The 19,253-nt window shown below is 49.6% G+C and overlaps 2 protein-coding genes across 2 annotated transcripts in view; one reads left to right on the plus strand and one right to left on the minus strand.

The window, feature by feature from the left end:
- Nucleotides 1-19,253, minus strand: part of NPAS2 (neuronal PAS domain protein 2) — a 171,393-nt gene that overhangs the window by 64,860 nt on the left and 87,280 nt on the right. Inside the window, exon 3 of the mRNA XM_056116692.1 lies at nt 2,970-3,118. Coding sequence (XP_055972667.1) covers nt 2,970-3,118 — 149 coding nt within the window. The remainder of the gene's footprint in view (nt 1-2,969; nt 3,119-19,253) is intronic.
- On the plus strand, nt 14,775-15,603 carry LOC130026036 (proteasome subunit beta type-7-like). The gene has a single exon (XM_056116691.1). The coding sequence runs from the start codon at nt 14,790-14,792 to the stop codon at nt 15,558-15,560; it is 771 nt and encodes a 256-aa protein (XP_055972666.1). The 5' UTR covers nt 14,775-14,789; the 3' UTR covers nt 15,561-15,603.

A 19,253-nucleotide genomic window follows, 5' to 3' on the forward strand; every position in this document is an offset into this window, starting at 1 on the left:
GTCATTCCCAGCATAAATGTGCGCTGATGAACTTGATCCCAGCTGTCCTACTTAACAGCTGTCCTGCTTCTCAGTGGCACTGACCTAGTTTGAGTAATTTGCACAAAACATCTTGGTAATCAAATCAACCTGCTATTTCACTTGGCAAACTTATTATTTAGGAAATATAACCATTCTGATTAAATTATTGGGCAATCAAATCCTGCTGCAACACTTTATCCCAATTCTACTTGATTGTTCTTCCTTGACTTTTACTGAAAGCAATTAACATGTTCCTTTTTCTCCCTGGGGCAGCTTTGGGAAGAAAAAAGGAGGTTGTACCATTGCTGTCACATTTTAAGGAGGTATATGCAATTATTCAAAAACAATCAAAGAATAAAAGCACCGAGCACTGTAGCGCACTGTCCTCCCGTTGTTCATCAATTTGCTCGAGCGGGCACCAGTAACATCTCCATTGTGAGACTTGTTGTTACTGTGTTTTGCATATCGAATATGCCACGGGGAGCTTGCCAGGCTCTGCTGTGAGGGCGGGATACTCTCAGTAGCTTGCTCTCCGAGAGGGGCAGAGGAATCAAACCCGGGCCACGGGCAAGGCAAACGCCCTACTGGCTGTGCTATCAGTCCAGCCGCAAGGTTGCAAAGTCAACCTTAAGTCAACCGGCAGCAAACTACAAACAAAGAATAAAAAGCATAAAAAAATGTCCCAGTGTCCCAGCCATGCTCTCGCTCATGAAATCACCTTGTCTAGAAACTCTCAGTGAAGAGATGTGTCGCCATGAGCCTGGGAGAACTGTGATGCTCTCAAGAGCCTGACATCTCTGGCCCCATGATGGTGGAAGTCGCTCTTGTTAAGGGCTGCTCTGCTTGATATTAGCTACTGAACCATTTTCAATACTCTCTTCAATTTTTGTTTGGTACCATCTGTAGGGAACAAAGAGGCAAAATTGTCAGTGCCAAAGGGTGGAAGGGTTTAAAAAGGAATGAAGGGCAGAGAGAAGGATTGTACAAGAGTCCAGGGATATTTTTGGTGGTGGATTCTGATTGAGGGATACTTCCCCTACGGGCTTTCACCTGCTGCTCTACAACGGCGTCAGTATTCCAGGGCAAACAGGTTGCAAGGCTTTTCCCGTGTACAATCTCTTAAACCCTAAAAAGCGTTGCTTTTTAATGGAATTCTGGGATAACTGGTTGTCCACATGCAAAAGGGTGAATTTGGACTCCTACATCAATCTATAAAAATGGTCAAAATGTGAACTAATATCGAAATGCTTAACCCTCTGCTCATATGGAGGAACTTATCACTGTAAAGTTCTAAGAAGAAAAAATAGATTTACATTTTCATCTTCTTAGATAATTATCTCTTGTATTTGAAACTGAAGGAAAATATGACAATAACAATAAAAGGATAAATTGAACTTTATACAAAATTTAAAAACGTAGTAAAGGGAATTAATTCCCTTCTACTTAAGAAAGAGAAGACATAACCTAGAGAATGAAGAGAATATTTGCAGATTGTATATGTATCTGATAAGCATCTAACATTCATAAGATACATGAAGAACATTTATACCTCAACAATAAAACTGCTAAAAATTGGGCCAGAGATGGGTGGGAGATAGTCTAGTGTGTGACGTGCTTGCACTGCAAGAGGCCAACTTGGATGAGTCCTGGCACAGCATGTGGTCATCCGAGCACTCCCAGGAGTGAGCGCTGCCAGGTGTAGCCCCAAATCAAAAGAAAATTGGGGAGGAAAAAATTTGAATATGCATTTTACTAAAGAAGATAAACCAATGGCCACTAAGCGCATGAAAAGATCACAAAAGACTCAACTTCATTAGTCACTAGGAAAATGCACAAATTCACAATGACATATATTACTTCATCTAAACACACATAAACACACACACACACGCAACCAGAAAATAACAGATGTTGGTGAATATGTAGAGAAGAGTCTTTCTACATTGCTGCTGGGAATGCAAAATGGTTTTACTGTTGTGGAAAACAGTTTGGCAGTTCTTCATTACCTGAACACTCACTCATCGTTTGACCCAACAATGTCACTCCCATTCAATTTCATTCCCAAGAAAGTTGAAAATAGATACCCATCCACAACCCCTTCGTGAATGCTCATACTGGCATGACTTAAAACTTAAAACAGCCCCGAAGTGAGACCAACCCAATATCTACCAACAGAGAAACAGAAAACCAAAATGTGATCCATCCATAGGTCCAAGTATTATTTCACTATAAAATGTAATGAAATACTTACACTTGCCCTATATGACACAGGTGACATAAGCAAAGGATCACATATTTTCTGATTACATTTGTGTGATATGCCCAGGAAAGGGACATGTTGTACACAGAGTGTGGATTGATGGGTGAGGGGCAGTGGGAAGTGGGAGCTGACTGCCATCATGTATGTGGTTTCTTGGAGGATGACTGAACTATAGTTGTGATGATCATACACCTAGTAAATACATAATTATTTTCTGGGTACATGAGTTGCTTCGCAAAACAAATGGAGTAGATTAATTACTTCAAATTTACGTTTTCATGCTGTACAGTTCAGTTCAGAAGACTAAAGTGTTTAGAGAAGGGAGCAGGGATGAACGGAGAAGCCGGTTCAGTCTGGTGCCTTTCCCTCAGGCTAAAGGGAAAGTGCTCGCTCCAAACCCTCTGAATGGAGATGTTCCCAGAGCTAAGAGCACTCCATTTGGGCTGGGTGTCACTTCCAAGGCGGACTTGGAGTCCCTCCTTCTGGCAAGTGAAGCAAGCGGGGCTGGGGCGTGTCTCTCTGAACCCTCCTAGGTATGGAGTTGCCACAGGACAGAGGTGGTCTGGCAAGAGGCAGCCTGGACAGGCTAGACAGGGCCTTGCTCGGGAAGGAGACCAGAAGGAAGGCAGCGAGCTAAACCTTGGCAAATGGCAGGGACAGGAGTGGGAGAGACGGGCATGGCCTTTACCGTTGTGTTTCTGCAGGAAGCCGATGACCTTCTCAAGCACAGTGGTTTTGTCCATTTTGCGCGTGTTCCCGGGCAGCATGGAGCTGAGCTCTTTGATGAGAACATTGAACTGGTCCCGCCGCTTCTTCTCAGACTTATTTCGAGAAGCTCTGTAAACACAGCACATGCGGGTTACAGGGCCACTCTGCTTCACAAGGGTTGTACTATGCAGTGGAGGCACCTTCCACAAGCGGGCGTTCTGCTGGCGTCTGATCAGGACTCTCAGGGAAAGCCAGTTTACCACATTTCGGAGCTGAGTAATGGGGACAGAAAATTGTTTTGCTAGACTGTTGGCCTCAAAGAGAGACAGTGTTAATAAGGAAGTTCTGACTCAGATGCAGAATCTTACACAGGTTCCCTCCATGCCAGATTCTACCCACTTGAACTGTAAAAGACGCTTCAGCATTTAGAGAGTGAAGCTCTCGCTGTTCACCACTGGATGCCCATGCCCGGGGCTTGCTCTCAGGGCTCTGCTCTCGCTCCACGTCAAGCCCTCCCACGCCGGTGGCCACGGCGGGAGAAATGGCCAGGCCTTGAGTGTCCAGCAGAGTCAGGTCTGCTCAGGGCACCGACAGGCCCCTTCCCAGGGTCTGGGAGGATGAGATGCCTACATGAAACACTGAGCCCTGCCCTGCCAGACTTCCCATGTCCAGCTGTCAAGAGGGGCCGAGTCCTTTTAAAAGTAGCATTAAATATTCTCATGAAATGGCAGGACCCAATTGCAGAGGCCCAGGTATGGGCCTGCAGTGTGACTGCAGGAGAGAAGAAACCGGGAGGGCATCGGGCCTGTTCTTAGGACTCTTCTAGATGGAACTTCATGACAGAAGTACAAGCTTGTTTCCATTAGCCTCTGTATCGTTTGTTCAAATATACAGAACGCAAAACGTCAGAATGAACCCTCGTGCTAACTAAGGACTCTTTATCCACTTTATTAATTAATTAATTAATTTATTTGGGTTTTGGGTCACACCTGGCTATGCTCAGGGGTTACTCCTGGCTCTGCACTCAGAAATCACTTCTGGCAGTGCTTGGGGGGGACCATATGGGACGCTGGGGATTGAACCCTGGTTGGCTGTGTGCAAGGCAAGTGCCCTGTCCACTGTGATATTTCTCTGCCCCTCCTGATGAGTTCCTCAAGGCCTTCCCCAGGTCCTGTAAATCATTGTTTTCTGTGTGGCGGTGGGTATGCACCCAGCTGTGTCCCGAGAGGACTAATGCATCGCTGGGGATTCAAACTCAGGAGTGCACTCCAGCCCTTTGAGTTAGGTCTCTGACCCCCTAGCATGCGAAATCTTGACTCCAGTCAACGTTCACTCACGGTTTACTTGGTTCATGAACCTGTGTTCAGTTTTTTAAAAAAGTCGAATTTAAAATATGACGCATCATACTGGACACGTAGAGAAAGGTCATGGTAGAACTGCTCAGCTGAAGCACAGAGGGTCTCCCCGGAGCCCTGAGAGCAGCTCTGATGGTCCCTAGGGTCCCAGGGGCGTGACTGGGATGCCAGAGTGTCCCAGCAGACACAGACCGGAAGCTCAGGCCCCAGTCTCGGGACCCTCTGAGGAGGGTGGGAGGCACCCACAGGCCTGAGTGGCTTGCAGCCCCTTCCCAACAGCTGGGTTATTCTAGGGGCTGTGCTGGGAACGTTGACTGTCCCACTCAGATTCACCCAGAAGGACTCGCTCTGTAAGGAAGCCTGACAGGGCAGCTACCCCCTCTGGGCCCGGCTCCTGGGGTCTGGAATCAGGTGTCCCAGGGCTGCTGGTCACTCACTAGGAGACCATGAGCCAATGTGCTGGTGACTCAGGACAGTTTAGTTTCATCCCTGAAGAGCAGCCTCCAAGAGTCATGGGTCCCAGCTTCCATTGAACCCTGCTTCCGAGAACACAGGAACGCACCCAAATTCCACACGCCACCAAGGCCACAATCACACCAGATCTCGGCCTGCCAGGCACTCAGCACTTGACACCAGCACAGCCTTTCCTGTTTATTCTACCTCAGCCTGGGCTGTCTCCCAGGCACACACATGCCTCCAAGCTCACTTCAGGGCACACTCAGCCCCTGCACCTAAGGGATCATCCTCGACTTGCCTTGACTCTTATTCCTCTCCGTCCTTGGGTCTTGGGGAGGCCCTGAAGTCCTGAGTGGAGCTACAGGAGCCTTGGTCCTGGCCAGGCTCCTCTCCACAGTGGCATGCCTCCCACAGTTGAGGCCGACTCACACTTGAGTAAGTTGCAGTGCCTTTTGCTCAGTCAGAGAAACAGTGTTCAGACACACCCGCGAGAAGAAAGGAACCTTTCAACTTGCATAGTGGCTGTCTATACATTATAAATAATTTTTTGGCCTAGATTACTTAAAGATGACAGGCAACCACCATAGTTAAAAAGAAAACAACACCCCCCTCCAAAATCCCTGTTCCTGTCCTAGTTTGTCCATATAAATTTGTTGTGAACTGGTACCACCCAGCTCATTACTGCTCAGTTCCCTTCTTTTATGGGTGCACTGACAGTGCACAGCCTGGCGAGATGAGGGCTTCTATCAGTCCTGACAGAAAGACAAGTGTGCGTCCGTCAGCCACTGTGGTGACCAGTGGACAGTGCTCAATGGCACCTGGACCCACAGCTCAGAGGCAAAAGGAAACAATTCAGATGAGTTTATTTCCTGCAGGAGGGCTGAATGGCAGGCTGAGCCCACCACCCTTGGACAACAGGCTGAAAGATGCTGCAAGAACCAGCTTGAGATGTGCATGGTCTTCCTTCTGGGAGTCTCCCGGAGGGCTGCATCTGGGGTGGCCGTGAGGGGTGAGCGGCAGGTCCTCCCCAGCAGCCAGGGAAGAGTTGAGTGGGGGTGAACGGGAAGAGCTGAGTTGAGTGGACAGTGGACTTGGAGATACTCAGGAAAACCAAGTGAGAGGACAAGGGCAAAGGGAGCAGGAGTGTGTGTGGGCCCAGGGGAGCACAGGCCAGTTCTGGGTGTGAGTGGCATCACGAGTGAGCATCCTCCAAGGTGAGCCTCAGGGGGACTGTGCTGATCTGGCCTGGGGACGCTAGAGAAGTTGGGAGAGCACCAGGGAGAACAGGAATCAGGCCCCGCACCCAGTAGCAGCAGGGAGACTCATGGAGACCCACACACGGACATGCCAGGGGGGCTTCCAGCCTCTCGCCCTCGGTCGGGGGCTTGGGTCTGAGCCACACCGAGTGCTTTCCGTGGTCTGGTCCGTGGAGATGTGGACATGACACACACAGAGTGTGCAAGGCCAGGTTCTCACTCAGCTACTGCCTGTGTGTGGTGTGTATGAGTGTGCGTGTGTGTGTGTGAGTATGTGAGTGTGTGTGTCTGCATGTGTGAGTGTGTGTGTGTGGGGGGGGGGACTGGGTCAGGCCCCTAAGAAGGCTGCAGTCAAAGCGGGAGGGAAACTGCTCACTTTCCCCTGGAGCAGGAAGGGGGTCGGTATGGAGGAGGAGTCTGTGTCTCTGCCTCTCTCACACCCACGGGGGCACACACACATGTCAAGGGAAGATCTGCTTCCTTCAGAGGAGACAAGGGAAATGTGTTCTAGAGCTCCCGATCAGTAAGAGGAAATCAAAACTGAGGGTAAATTCAAAGAAAATGGGAAAAACCCCCACCACATGGAATTCCATCTCTGTAACACAGCGGTAGGGCGTTTGCCTTGCATGCGGCCAACATGGCCAACCCGAGTTCGATTCCTCCGCCCCTCTCGGAGAGTCCGGCAAGCTACCGAGAGTATCTCGCCCGCATGGCAGAGCCTGGCAAATTCCCCGTGATGTATTCGATATGCCAGACACAGTAACAACAAAGTCTCCAATGGAGACGTTACTGGGCCCGCTCGATCAAATCGACGATCAACGGGAGGGCCTTTACCTTTACCTTTTTATTACCACTAAATGGCTGGTAGAGTTACCAAGAAATCCTTCAGTAAAATAAAACTTGCGAAAATTGTTCTATCTCACCGTGGGTTCCTTAAGTCCTTGTCTTGGGTTTACTAAGATGTTTGCTGCCAGTTGAGCCTCCTGCGTTACTGTTTGTTAAGCAGAGTTGGCTTCTGTGTGACTTTCCCATATAATTTGGTGTGTTCCTACTGGGGTGTCAGTACTATGGGATTTGGGGGTGTGGTCGTGGGTGGGAGAAACTCCAGGATATGTAACAGGTAATTGTGGGATGGGGGTGAGGTTGTGGGGTGCATCTGGTGGAGGGAGTGTGGGGAGAGGCTGACTCCCCATTCTGAGAAGACCCCAGACTTCCCAGCCTGGAAAGCTGTGTGCTCGTCACATTTGGCAGTGTGGCATCTCTGCAGAGGTCACCATGGAGTGGGGCTTTGGCATGGTGGCCGCTCTGGGGTGTGGGCATGCTGCCAGTGCCACGGCAGGGGTGGACTCGGCCCCCACCCAGGACTGAGGTGCCAGGAGTTTCTGCGACTTGACCCGCACCTCCGTGAGATGCATATGGAGTCTCGAAAGCTGGGCTGACGAATGAGCTCACATGGCGGCAGGTGTGGGACGTGGATGTGGGACGCCAGGAGGACGGGCTGGGGTGGGCTTCCCACTGTGAGGGAACCCCAGGGTCCTCAGGAGAGTCTATCTCGGAGTCCCCTTCATGCGCAGAGAAGTGAGGATTAAATCTCCAGCTTAAGCCTCTCTAGCATCCAGGGTTGAACTAACTAGCCCCACACCTAGCAGAACTTAGAGCAGGCAAACGGACCCTCTTTCAAGATAGAGTAATATACAAGTGGTACTACATGGAAAGTGTCATGCTAAGCGAAATGAGCCAGAAAGAGAGGGACAGACATAGAAAGATTGCATCCATCTGGGGAACATAAAGCAACAGAATAGGAGACTAACACTCAAGAATAGCTGAGATAAATATCAGGAGGTTTACTCCATGGCTTGGAGGCCAGCCGCACACTCTAGGGGTAAAGGCAGCTCAGATAGAGAAGGGAGCACCAAATAAAGGGTGCTGGGAAGATCCGCCCAGGATGGGAGTATGCACACTGAAAGTAGACTTATAGACCGAACACGATTGCCACTCAATGCCTCTTTTGCAAACCACAGCACCCAAAAGGAGAGAGAGAACAAAAGGGAGTGCCCTGCCACAGAGGCAGGGTGGGATGGGGGATGGGGGGGTGGAAGGGATACTGGGACCATTGGTGGTGGAGGACGGGCACTGGTGGAGGGATGGGTACTCGATCATTGTATAACTGAAACCCAAGCACAAACATTTGTAAGTCTACAACTGTACGTCATGGTGTTTCACTAATAAAAATAAAAAAAATAGAGAAACTGTTAACTGCGCGACTAGATGTAGGAGAAATACAAGACACTTCTGAATCAAACACACTCGCCACATGGGGTGAAACCCAATGAAATCCAACACTTCCAATAAAGTGAGAGAGCAGAGCAAGGTGGTGATGGAAGAAGCCAGAGGTGTCCCTTGCTTCCGAGAACACTGACGGAGAACGTGTCTGTGTGGGGCTGGAGAGCACAGTGGGTGGGGCACCCGCCTGCACAGTGTCCCCAGTTTCAATCCGGCGTGCAGTGATTTCTGAGTGCAGAGCCAGGGGGAAGCCTGAGTGCAGTCAGATGTGGCCCCCAAACAAGCAAACCAAAGAATGAGTGGGCATGAAGCACGCAGAGTTCGCTGCAGGGAGACTCTGAGGGGTCTCAGAGGCGAGTTTCGTCATGTGCAGTTGCGCAGTCGTTGAGGGTGGGGGTGGGGAGTGAAGGAGGCAGATACCCAGGTCAGTGCTCATCCTGCTTCTGCAATGGGAAGTGAAGGTGCCGCTGCCCACGGCCCGAGTCCTCTCCACGAGGTCCCAGCCGGGTCTCTGCTGGCCTCTGCCTCGGGCATGGACACGGGAGTGCTAAGTCCTCACAGACGGGCTCACTTTGCTGGACAGTGGCCTTTGGGAAATAAACACGGATCAATAAACAGGCCTTCTCTCTCTTACCACGTGCCTGCCTGAAGAGACCACAGGGGGTCCAGTCAACGAGAAGCAACACATCGCCATGGCCAGCCTAGAACAAGCAGCCCTCAGGGGCTCCAGCCTCCATCAGAACCGTACCTGCTGACCAGCTCCTGCCCGGAAGGTCCATGGGAAAAGAAATTTCTTTGCTTTTTTTTTTTTAAAAACTTTTTAATTGAATCACTGTGAGATAGACACTTACAAAGCTGTTCCTGATTAGGCTTCAGTCATACAGTGTTCCAACACCTGTCCCTGTCCCTTCACCAGTGCACATTCCCCAGCACCAGTGTCCTTGGGTTCCCTCACCCCGTCCACCTCCCAGCCCCTGCCCACCTCTATGGCAGGTGCTTTCCTTCTCTCTCTGTCTCTGTCTCTGTCTCTGTCTCTGTCTCTGTCTCTGTCTCTCTCTCTCCTTCTCTCTTTCTCTCTTTCTCTCCCTCCCCCTTTGGGCATCGTGATTTGCAGTATTGATACTGACAATATCAAGCAAGAATATCCCTTACCTACTTTTAACCCTCAGATCTTGTCTAGTGTGATCATTCCCAGCTACTATTGTCACTGGTCTCTTCTCTATCTGACCTACCCTCAGCCCTATACACTCTTGTGCTTAGTTCCAACCACTGACCAGTCCTCCTGGCCCCTGTTTTCCCTGGCCATAGAAATGTCTTTGCTTTAATCCCACAGAGGATTATCTGTTATGGCAGTGATGACCCACGGTAGTTGCTTTCGGAAATAAACACGCATCAAGGGCCCAGCCTCGTCTCTCCTGGATCCACACACCCGTTGGGGCTGAGTGACTCTAGGAAGCGGGTATCCCACTGGCAAGGCCACTGTCCAGCAAAGTGAGCCCATTTGTGAGGTCTTATCAGGAGTCAATCTTATGCTCTGTTTTCTTTCTTTCTTTCTTTCTTTCTTTCTTTCTTTCTTTCTTTCTTCCTTTCTTTCTTTCTTCCTTCCTTTTAAATTCCTAAGCAGTGCTCAGGGGGTTGGGGGTTATTCCCGGTAATTCTTGGCCAAACAGATGGCCTGGTAAGAGCTGCGCCCGGACGGTGTGGTGGCAGGCCATCGGGCAGCGCTGAGAGCTGGGCGGCTCCGGGACCCATCTCAGCCTCAAGGCTGAAGCTTTGTTCAGTCTCCAGAGCCTGAAGTGGACGACTATCTAAGGGACCCAAACTCCTGTGGGACTGAGAAACGCCAAGCCAGAGCTCACTGCCCAGGGCTGGAAAGGCCAGACCCAGGGAGGGATACAGACTTCCACCATCCTCTAGAGTCAGGCGGTTCTGTCCAAAACTAGGGTGAGTTGTCATGACGCATGGGGGTCTGATCAATCACACTAACAAGGTTCATAAGAGAATTTCTGCTGCGATTCGATGGGAATTTATGAAAACTGGATGAAAATATTCGTAGAAGTCTCCAGGTAGACTGATTATAAATTATCTTTGCCTAACTCTTTGAAAATTTAAGTATTTTTCTATGTTTCTATCTTTCTATGTTGGTATTTTTATCTTTAAGAAAATGTGCTCAAACAGTGGGAATAAAGGTGAAATTCCTACTGCATAAGAAGGCACCAGGCAAAGAGCCTCCACAGGAAATCGTGAAGAAATGGGAAAGATCATAGCTGGAGAAGGATTTTGTTTTTCAGTATTTTCCTAGACATTTTTTTTTTTGGTCACACCTGGCAATGTGCAGGGTAACTCCTGGCTTTGCACTCAGGAATTACTCCTGGTGGTGCTCGGGGGACCATATGGGATGCTGGGAATCGAATCTGGGTCGGCCGCGTGCAAGGCGGCCGCGTCCTACCTGCTGTGCTATCGCTCCAGCCCATCCCAGACATTTTAAAATGCAGAATCTTATCAAATTGAACATATTTTTAATTTGCTAATTTCAGTCTTCGCACCAGTAATGTGTTAAGGAGCCCTGGAATACACCCAAGGGGAGAAGAGAGAGTTGCTGGCACTTTTCAAGCTTGTGAGGGGAGGTGTGCCCTGGTCGGGTGCTTCCCAGCATCTGCTGTGGAGACTGGCCTAAGGCAAGATCTGTTTAATGCCAGGGAGGCAACTTCCTCAGCGGGCCTGGCTCCGTGCTTGGGCTGTGCCACCTCAGCCCCAGATCTCGGGCAGTGCCCGGCACAGTGGGGGCTGGGGTGGGGCGGCGGCATCTTGAGCTCAGTGCTCAGAACATTTCCTGCACCCGGCACAGGGGGCAGCAAGGGCATCTCCTATGGAACAAGAGGTGCCTCCCACGCATGGTGACCCCCAGGAGCTCGGACTGTTCTCTCCTGCAGAGACCTGGCAGAGCACTGCGGGGGCTCAGGCTGCCCTTCCCACCCCAGATGTAAGGGCCATCTCTCCTCTGGGCCCAGACCCATCAGAGACTGCCAGTGCCCAGCTGGGAGGCCGGTTCCTTGGGATCTTCCCTAACAGCCCTGCATGAAGGCGACGTGGGTGCACAAGCCCTCGAATGGTCGCCACACCTGAAGCCACGGCGCCCTCCAAAGTACGGCGGCGTTACCAGATGATGGTTTCTGCTGGTATCTGTTCAGTTTAGGATTCGTTGAAATTCTCAAAAGAGTGTTTAATAAACTGCACGTTGCCTCAGAACTCTCAGAGAGGTTCTAGGTCTCTTTGAGCAAAGAGAGCAACATAGTTTTGAGTCCCTCCCCGCCCCCCGCTTCTCTGACATCGTTTTGGCCAACCCCAAGACCCTTCAGGGTGGGGGCCCCTTTCCAAGATGCTGGTCTCTGCTGCTCGCCCAGCGTCCGCCTGCAAAGTCAGCCCCACAGTTCCCTTTGTTTGCATGCGGAGTCAGTCACCTGCAATGACAGGGTGGCACAAGCGAATTGGGCACTTGTTACCTCTCTGCTCTTCCCCCAATGCCTGCTGCTACCTTCATCCCAGATGCAACTCAGGGGACGCCACAGAATATGTTTTACATCCTTGTCCCACCCGGTGCTGGTGTTTACCAGGATGCCCATAAAACTCAGTGTATGAAAGAAAAATCACAGTCATGTTGGTGGAACTGTCTCCGGGTTGTGGCCCCCTGTGGCATGCATGTGGCTTCAAGCAGGCTGGAACTGTAGAGGCAGGCATCCTTCCTTCCAGATCTTCAGAGCTCACATCCAGAGCAGCAATTAAACGAGGTCAGCACTGGATCTGAATGATATTACTGTCCACAAAACAGCAGCAGGAAGAGAAGCAGGACTTCTCTCATTGCCGGCTGTGCTCAGGGTGCAGTACGCAGGCCTTGCGCTTTCTCCCCCTCTTTCAGGAGCACCTGTCTGCCTCCCGGGCCACTGGGGACAGGGGTGTCCCGTGTGCTTCCCGTTTGCTCTCCCTTCCATAGGATCTTGGAACTTCAACTTGGAGTGAAATGACAGAATGAAAGCGGGTCTCCAAATAGTGCCCTTTGCCACACATGGGTAAGGCTTTTGTTTTTTCTATCAACATTATAATGACGTGACATCACTCGGGGCCCACTGCACTTATTTGCCTACAAACTCCAACAGGCCTGGGGTGAGTGGGGCTGGTCGTGGGGGCAGGGGCGGGTTCTATGTGGCTAATGCCCGGCTCTGCCTTCGCGTCTGAGCAACACAGTCAAGCTTCTCCTTCACTGGCTCTAATTTCCCACCCTTGCCTGAGTCACTCTGAAGTGTTGAAACTTAGGACTAGGGTTACAAAACAATAAAGTTGTTTATCTTCTATTCCAGAACAGGGTTCACTCTCTAGAGAACCCCAAGAATCAGTCACTCCTGCCTGACACTCAGCTCTTATTAACAAAAGTCCCCAAACTCAACATCCATCTCATCACCCTCAACAAAAATGTGTGGGATTCTGAGGGGTCAGAGTGATAGCACCGTGAGTAGGGTGCATGCCTTGCATATGGCTGACCCACCTCCATCCCCTGACACCCCAAAGAGTCCCCTTAGGACTGGCAGCAATTCCCGAGTGCAGGGCCAGGAGTAACCCCTGGACATTATGGGTGTGGCTCCCAAACCAAACCAGTGTGTGGATTCTGAGAACAGAACTCTGGGCAGTAAGAGAGGGGAAGAATGGAGCCCGGTTGGCCGTGTGCAAGGCAAACGCCCCACCCGCTGTGCTATTACTCCACCCTGAGTCCTTAAGGTACATGGACTAAGAGACAATGAAAATTTAATGAAGCGTGGATGCCACTTATTCTACAGCAGGGTACAGGCAGAATCTAACACAAAAGCTCGTCTCCCCTGAGTAAGAGAGCACTTCCTTGTGCTCAGTTCTGTTCAGAAAGGGGTAAGCTGTATCTCACAAGACTGCAGAAGGAATGGAAATGGCTCTAGAAAGTGGGAAGCGGGGACTCCTGTGAGTACTCTCTGGCTGACATCGTGGAGAGGCACCTCAGAAGGGGCGGCTCCCACCCACTGAGCGTCTTGAGGAGATCCAGGAGCCCAGGCCTCAGTACCCAAGGAAGCAGGGTACTGGTCACTTGCTGGCCAGCCGGCACTTCCACAGCCTCAGGTTTCTCACCTGCCAGTGGGGCAGAGCCTGGTCGAGGAGGGTCTGGGGGCCTGTCAGATGCTCTGACAGCAGCGCTGCTCTGGTGGCTTGGCTGTCCCAATCAGCAGCCCGTGTCCCGTGCAGAGGCCAAGCACAGTGCACTGAGTTCCTGCAGTCACTTAGGAATAAGCAGCTACACATGTCACCCCCAGTTTACAGAAGAAAAAGTGGAAGTTGAGAGCCCTATAGGAATAGAGACAGACCTGCAGACCAATGAAACAGAGCTCGAATACCCTGACACAGACCCTCAAATATCCGATCACTTAATCTTTGACAAAGGAGCAAGAAATGTAAAGTGAAGCAAGGAAAGCCCCTTCACCAAGTGGTTCTGGGAAAATTGAACAGCTACCTGCAAACAAATGAACTCAGACCTCTGTCTAATGCCAGGCACAAACATCAGATCAAAATGGAGTAAAGACCCTACTCAATATCAGACCTAATTTTTTTTTTTTTTTGCTTTTTGGGTCACACTCGACGATGCACAGGGCTTACTCCTGCCTCTACACTCAGAAATGACTCCTGGCAGTGCTCGGGGGACCATATGGGATGCTGGGAATTGAACCTAGGTTGGCTGTGTGCAAGGCAAATGCCCTACCAGCTATTTTATTGCTCCAGTCCCCCAGACCTGAATCCTTAAGGTAGCACTGTAGCACTGTCCTCCCATTGTTCATCAATTTACTTGAGCGGACACCAGTAACGTCTCCATTGTGAGACTTGTTACTGTTTTTGGCATTTTGAATACACCACGGGGAGCTTGCCAGGCTCTGCTGTGAGGGCGGGATACTTCGGCAGCTTGCCGGGCTGTCCTAGAGGGGAGGAATGGAACCCGGTTGGCCGTGTGCAAGGCAAACGCCCTACCCGCTGTGCTATTACTCCACCCTGAGTCCTTAAGGTACATGGAGTACAATGTTGGCAGAACTCTCCATGACATTGAAGCTAAAGGCATCTGCATAGATGAAACACCGCCGACCAAGTAAGTGAAAGCAAAGATTAAACAAATGAAACTACATTAAACGAAGAAGCTTCTGCAAAAGAAACAGTGACCAAGATACAGAGACAGACCATGGAACGGAAAAGGTTATTCACCTTCTGGTAAGGGTTTAATATCAAAGATATACAAGGCACTGATGGAGCTTTATAAGAAAAAAAAATCCTCCAACCCCATCAAAAAATGGGGAGAATAAGTAAATAGAAGCTTCCTCAAAGAAGAAATACAAATGGCCAAAAGGCACATGAGAAAATGCTCTACATCGGAAGTTCTTACTTGGGAAAATGGCGGCTGTTTCAGTGTACCAGCCCCCCGTTGGAGGTTTCTCTTTCGATAATTGCCGCAGAAATGCCGTCTTGGAAGCCGACTTTGCCAAGAAAGGATACAAGCTCCCCACGGTCCAGAAAACAGGCACGGCCATTGTGGGCGTGGTCTACAAGGATGGCATTGTTCTTGGAGCAGATACAAGAGCAACTGAAGGGATGGTTGTTGCTGACAAGAACTGTTCAAAAATCCACTTCATAGCACCTAACATTTACTGCTGTGGTGCTGGGACAGCTGCAGACACAGACATGGCGACCCAGCTCATTTCTTCCGACTTGGAGCCCCACTCCCTCTCCACTGGCCACCTCCCCAGAGTTGTGACGGCCAATCGGATGCTGAAGCAGATGGTTTTCAGGTATCAAGATTACCTTGGTGTTTCCCTAGTTTTACGGGGAGTAGCTGTTACTGGACTTCACCTCTACAGCACCTATCCTCACGGATCAACTGATAAGTTGCCTTATGCCACGATGGGTTCTGGCTCCTTGGCAGCAATGGCCGTCTTTGAAGACAAGTTTAGGTCAGATATAGAGGAGGAGGAAGCCAAGAAGCTGGTGAGCGAGGCCATCTCAGCCGGCAATTTCAACAACCTGGGCTCAGGGAGCAACACCGACCTCTGCGTCATCAGCAAGATCAAGCTGGACTTCCTGCGCCCCTATTCCATGCCTAACAAGAAGGGGACCAGGTTTGGCCGATATAGGTGTGAGAAAGGGACCACCGCTGTCCTCACTTAGAAAGTCACTCCCCTGGAGATTGAGGTGGTGGAAGAGACAGTTAGTTCAAACCATGGACACTTCCTGAACAGGCCAGGTGGTGACATGGGGACGGGGCATCGGGGCTTCTGTACAAGACGTTCCTTTGGCTAAAGCTTGCTGAACAAAATTTAATAAAATTTCAAAAAGCAAAAAAAAATGCTCTACATCACTAAATATCAAGGAGTTACAATTAAAGACAACAATGAGATATCATCTCACACCACAGAGACTGGCACACATCCAAAAGAATAAGAACAACCAGTGCTGGTGCGGATGCGGGGAGAAAGGGCCTCTCCTTCATTGTTGGTGGGAATGCCGACTGGTCCAGCCTTTTTGGAAAACAGTATGGACATTCCTCAAAAAACTAGAAATTGAGCTCCCATTTGACCCAGCAGTATCACTTCTGGTAACATACCCCTAGGGTACAAAAACACACATCATAACACCATTTGCACTGCCATGTTCACTGCAGCACTATTCACTATAGACAGAATCTGGAAAACACCCGCATGCCCAAGAACAGACAACTGGTTAAACCATGGTACATCTACACAATGGAATGCTCTACAGCTGTTAGAAAAAAAAAATAATCATGAAATTTTCTTGGGCTGGAGCGACAGCACAGCAGGTAGGACATTTGCCTTGCATATGGCCGACTTGGCCAATTCAAGTTTGATTCCTCTGCCTTCAATTCCTCTGCCCTTCTCGGAGAGCTTGGCAAGCTACCGAGAGTATTGCTCCTGCGTGGGAAAGCCTGGCAAGCTACCTGTGACATATTCGATATGCCAAACACAGTAACAACAAGTCTTACAATGTTACTGGGCCCACTCAAGCAAATCAATGAACAATGGGAGGGCAGTGACAGTGACAGTCGTGAAATTTTCTTATAAATGGATGGTCATGGAGAGTGTCATGCTAAATGAAATGAGTCAGAAAGAGAGGAACAGACATAGAATGACTGCACTCATTTGTGGGATAGAATTAAAAAAAAAACAAGCAAAGTATGAGCCTAACACCCAAGGACAGTAGAAACAAGGGCCAGCATGAATGGTCCATGGTTGTAAGCCTGCTTCAAGGGCTGGGGAAGAGGACAGCTGTGATAGAGAAGGAACCATTATGACAAAGATGGTTGGAGGGATCGCTCGTGATGGGAGATGTGTGCTGAAAGTGGGCAAAGAAAACATGATGGCCTCTCAGTATCCGTCTTGCAAACCATAATGCCGAGAGAGAGAGAGAGAGAGAGAGAGAGAGAGAGAGAGAGAGAGAGAGAGAGAGAAGTGCCTGCCCCATAGAGGCAGGTGGGGGGTGGGCAGGACGAAATCTGGGGACACTGGTGGTGGGAAATGTGCACTAGTGGAGGGATGGGTGTTGGTGCATTGTATGACTGAAATCTGAAAACCAAAGCTTTGTAACTGTATCTTACAGTGATTCAATTGAAAAAAAGGTGGTGAACAAGATCAAAGGCAGTCCTCTGCATGCGCGGACACACACACACACACACACACACACACACACACACACACCTCTATCACATCAGAATTAGAAAGTCACACTTATAACTGGAGCACAAAATGGTAAACAGTGAGACTCATTATCTAGGAATTCCAAATGTCTCAATCAGATTGTTTCCTTTTGAGTATAAGGACTGTGTTTAACATCATCTCTTAAGAAAACACACACACACACACACACACACACACACACACACACGCAACAGCATTAGCAGCATGCAGTTCTGAACAGCCAGCAGGCAGGCAATCGCTACTGCCTAGATTTATGTGGAAACTCACAGAAGGAAGTGGAACTGTGTCCTAGTTTGATCAAATAATCCAAATAAACCTTGAGTGCCCTGAGCTTTGGAAACCGAGCCAAAGAGCACATGCTTTCTGGAGACGTGACCTTAAAGGTAAACATTTCTAATCCATCCAAACTCTCAGGTAAGTGAAAACAGCCCACGGCCAGCCTCTGGGAGGGATCACAGCAGGGGCCTCTCAGAGTGACCCTTAAAACCTCCGAAATCGACGCTTCGAAAAGACACGGATCTGAGGGTTGTGTTTATGGATAAATGTCCTTGTTTTCTCCCAGCCATTATGAGGAATGCTGCATTATCCCTCCTAACATCTGTGCGAAGACTCCCGGGTCTGACCGAATCCAAACCTGTATTTGTATCTGCTAGCAAGACGGGGAGTGAATTTGCCCTCTCCTCTCTGGAAAGAAAAATGGCGGCCGCACGGAACCTTGTGGACAGCAGGTTTGAGCCGCAGGTGGGGGCGGCAGGGATCTCATGGGAAGGGGGGCGTTCTGGTCCGTCCTTCACGCCCGACCGAGGTCGCGAGCTGCCCCCCACGAGCAGCTCTTCGCCACGGCCACGACTCCAGAGCACTGAAACCAATCTCTTAACTATCTAACTTTTAATAGAAATACTTCCAGGGTTAATAAGTAAAATAGCAGAAATCCAATTTTTAATTCTTAAAACCCAGCTGTAGAAAGCAAATCATTTCACAACGCTTTTTCAGCATGTCTGATTGGGGGGGGGGTCGTAAACTCTAAATAATAATGGTGCATCTTTTATCGAAACAATGAATCTAGTCAAAGTAGATAGAGTGTTAACTAGAACTCATCTGCCTCACAGGAATTGGGAGGGGTGGGAGGTGGGGTTCTATTGGGGTTCACGGTTAAAAATAAGTATTGGTAAAGGGAAATGTGTTTGATATTTACATGACTGAGACCTAAACCTGAAAGCTCTGTAACTTTTCCCACAGTGATTCAATAAATAAATAAATAATTAAAAAAAAATAGACGAGGAGTGAAGGGCTCAGACTCATGGAACCGCATTTGTGCAGGAAGTGTCCAGATCGCCGGGGTATGTGCGCGCTGGCAGCTCCAGCAAATGGGAGGAAATAAACAGCAAGTAACTGCATAAAATCTGATGGATTTCTAAGAACAGTTAGCCAGGATTCCTTTCAACTGTGAGCACTTGATCAATTTTGCATATGGTAGAACCCAAACATATTTCTCCTTTCTGGATTTCATGGTAAACACTGTAGTAGAGAGAGCTACCTTTGGGGACTTGGGGCTGAGGGATAATATTAAGAATGATGACAGCCAAAGTGAATGTCTTGCAGGCCCCGAAGTCACACACACCAGGGCCCGACCTGAGTTAAACAACAGTCGATCTTTAAACAGTGTGTGTGTGTGGGGAGGGGCACCAAGCACTCAAGCCCATGACTGCAATTTAAGGACCACAGGTCTGACGCAGACCACTGTCATCTCTGCTCTTGCTTCTGAAGCTGACTGATCCGTGAATATCAAACCCGAGGACAGGAAAAAAAATCCTACTTTTCCCTATTTTGTGGGGTCGAAGCAGTGCATGTTGTTCCAGCGTCGACTGTAGTTGACACTGGAAGAGGTTTTTGTCTTGGTCTGGGGGATAAGAACTGACCTCAGGTTCTGAAGCCAAGACTTAACCTCCTGCCTTACTAGAGCTGGCGAGTGTGGCTGGTTCCCTCCCCTGTGGACAGCGACACTCAGCTCAGAAGGGTGGGGAAGAGACGCTATGGCAGCTGGGGGGACAAATGGTGTTGGGGGACATTGGCCCCTGCAATGTCCTCCTCAACACTGCCCAGTGGACGTCGCACCACTGCAACACATCCTCACGCAGCTAGGGAGGGA

The sequence above is a fragment of the Sorex fumeus genome, unplaced genomic scaffold, assembly GCF_029834395.1.
Source record: "Sorex fumeus unplaced genomic scaffold, SorFum_2.1 ptg000033l, whole genome shotgun sequence".
NCBI classification, from domain to species: Eukaryota; Metazoa; Chordata; class Mammalia; order Eulipotyphla; family Soricidae; genus Sorex; species Sorex fumeus.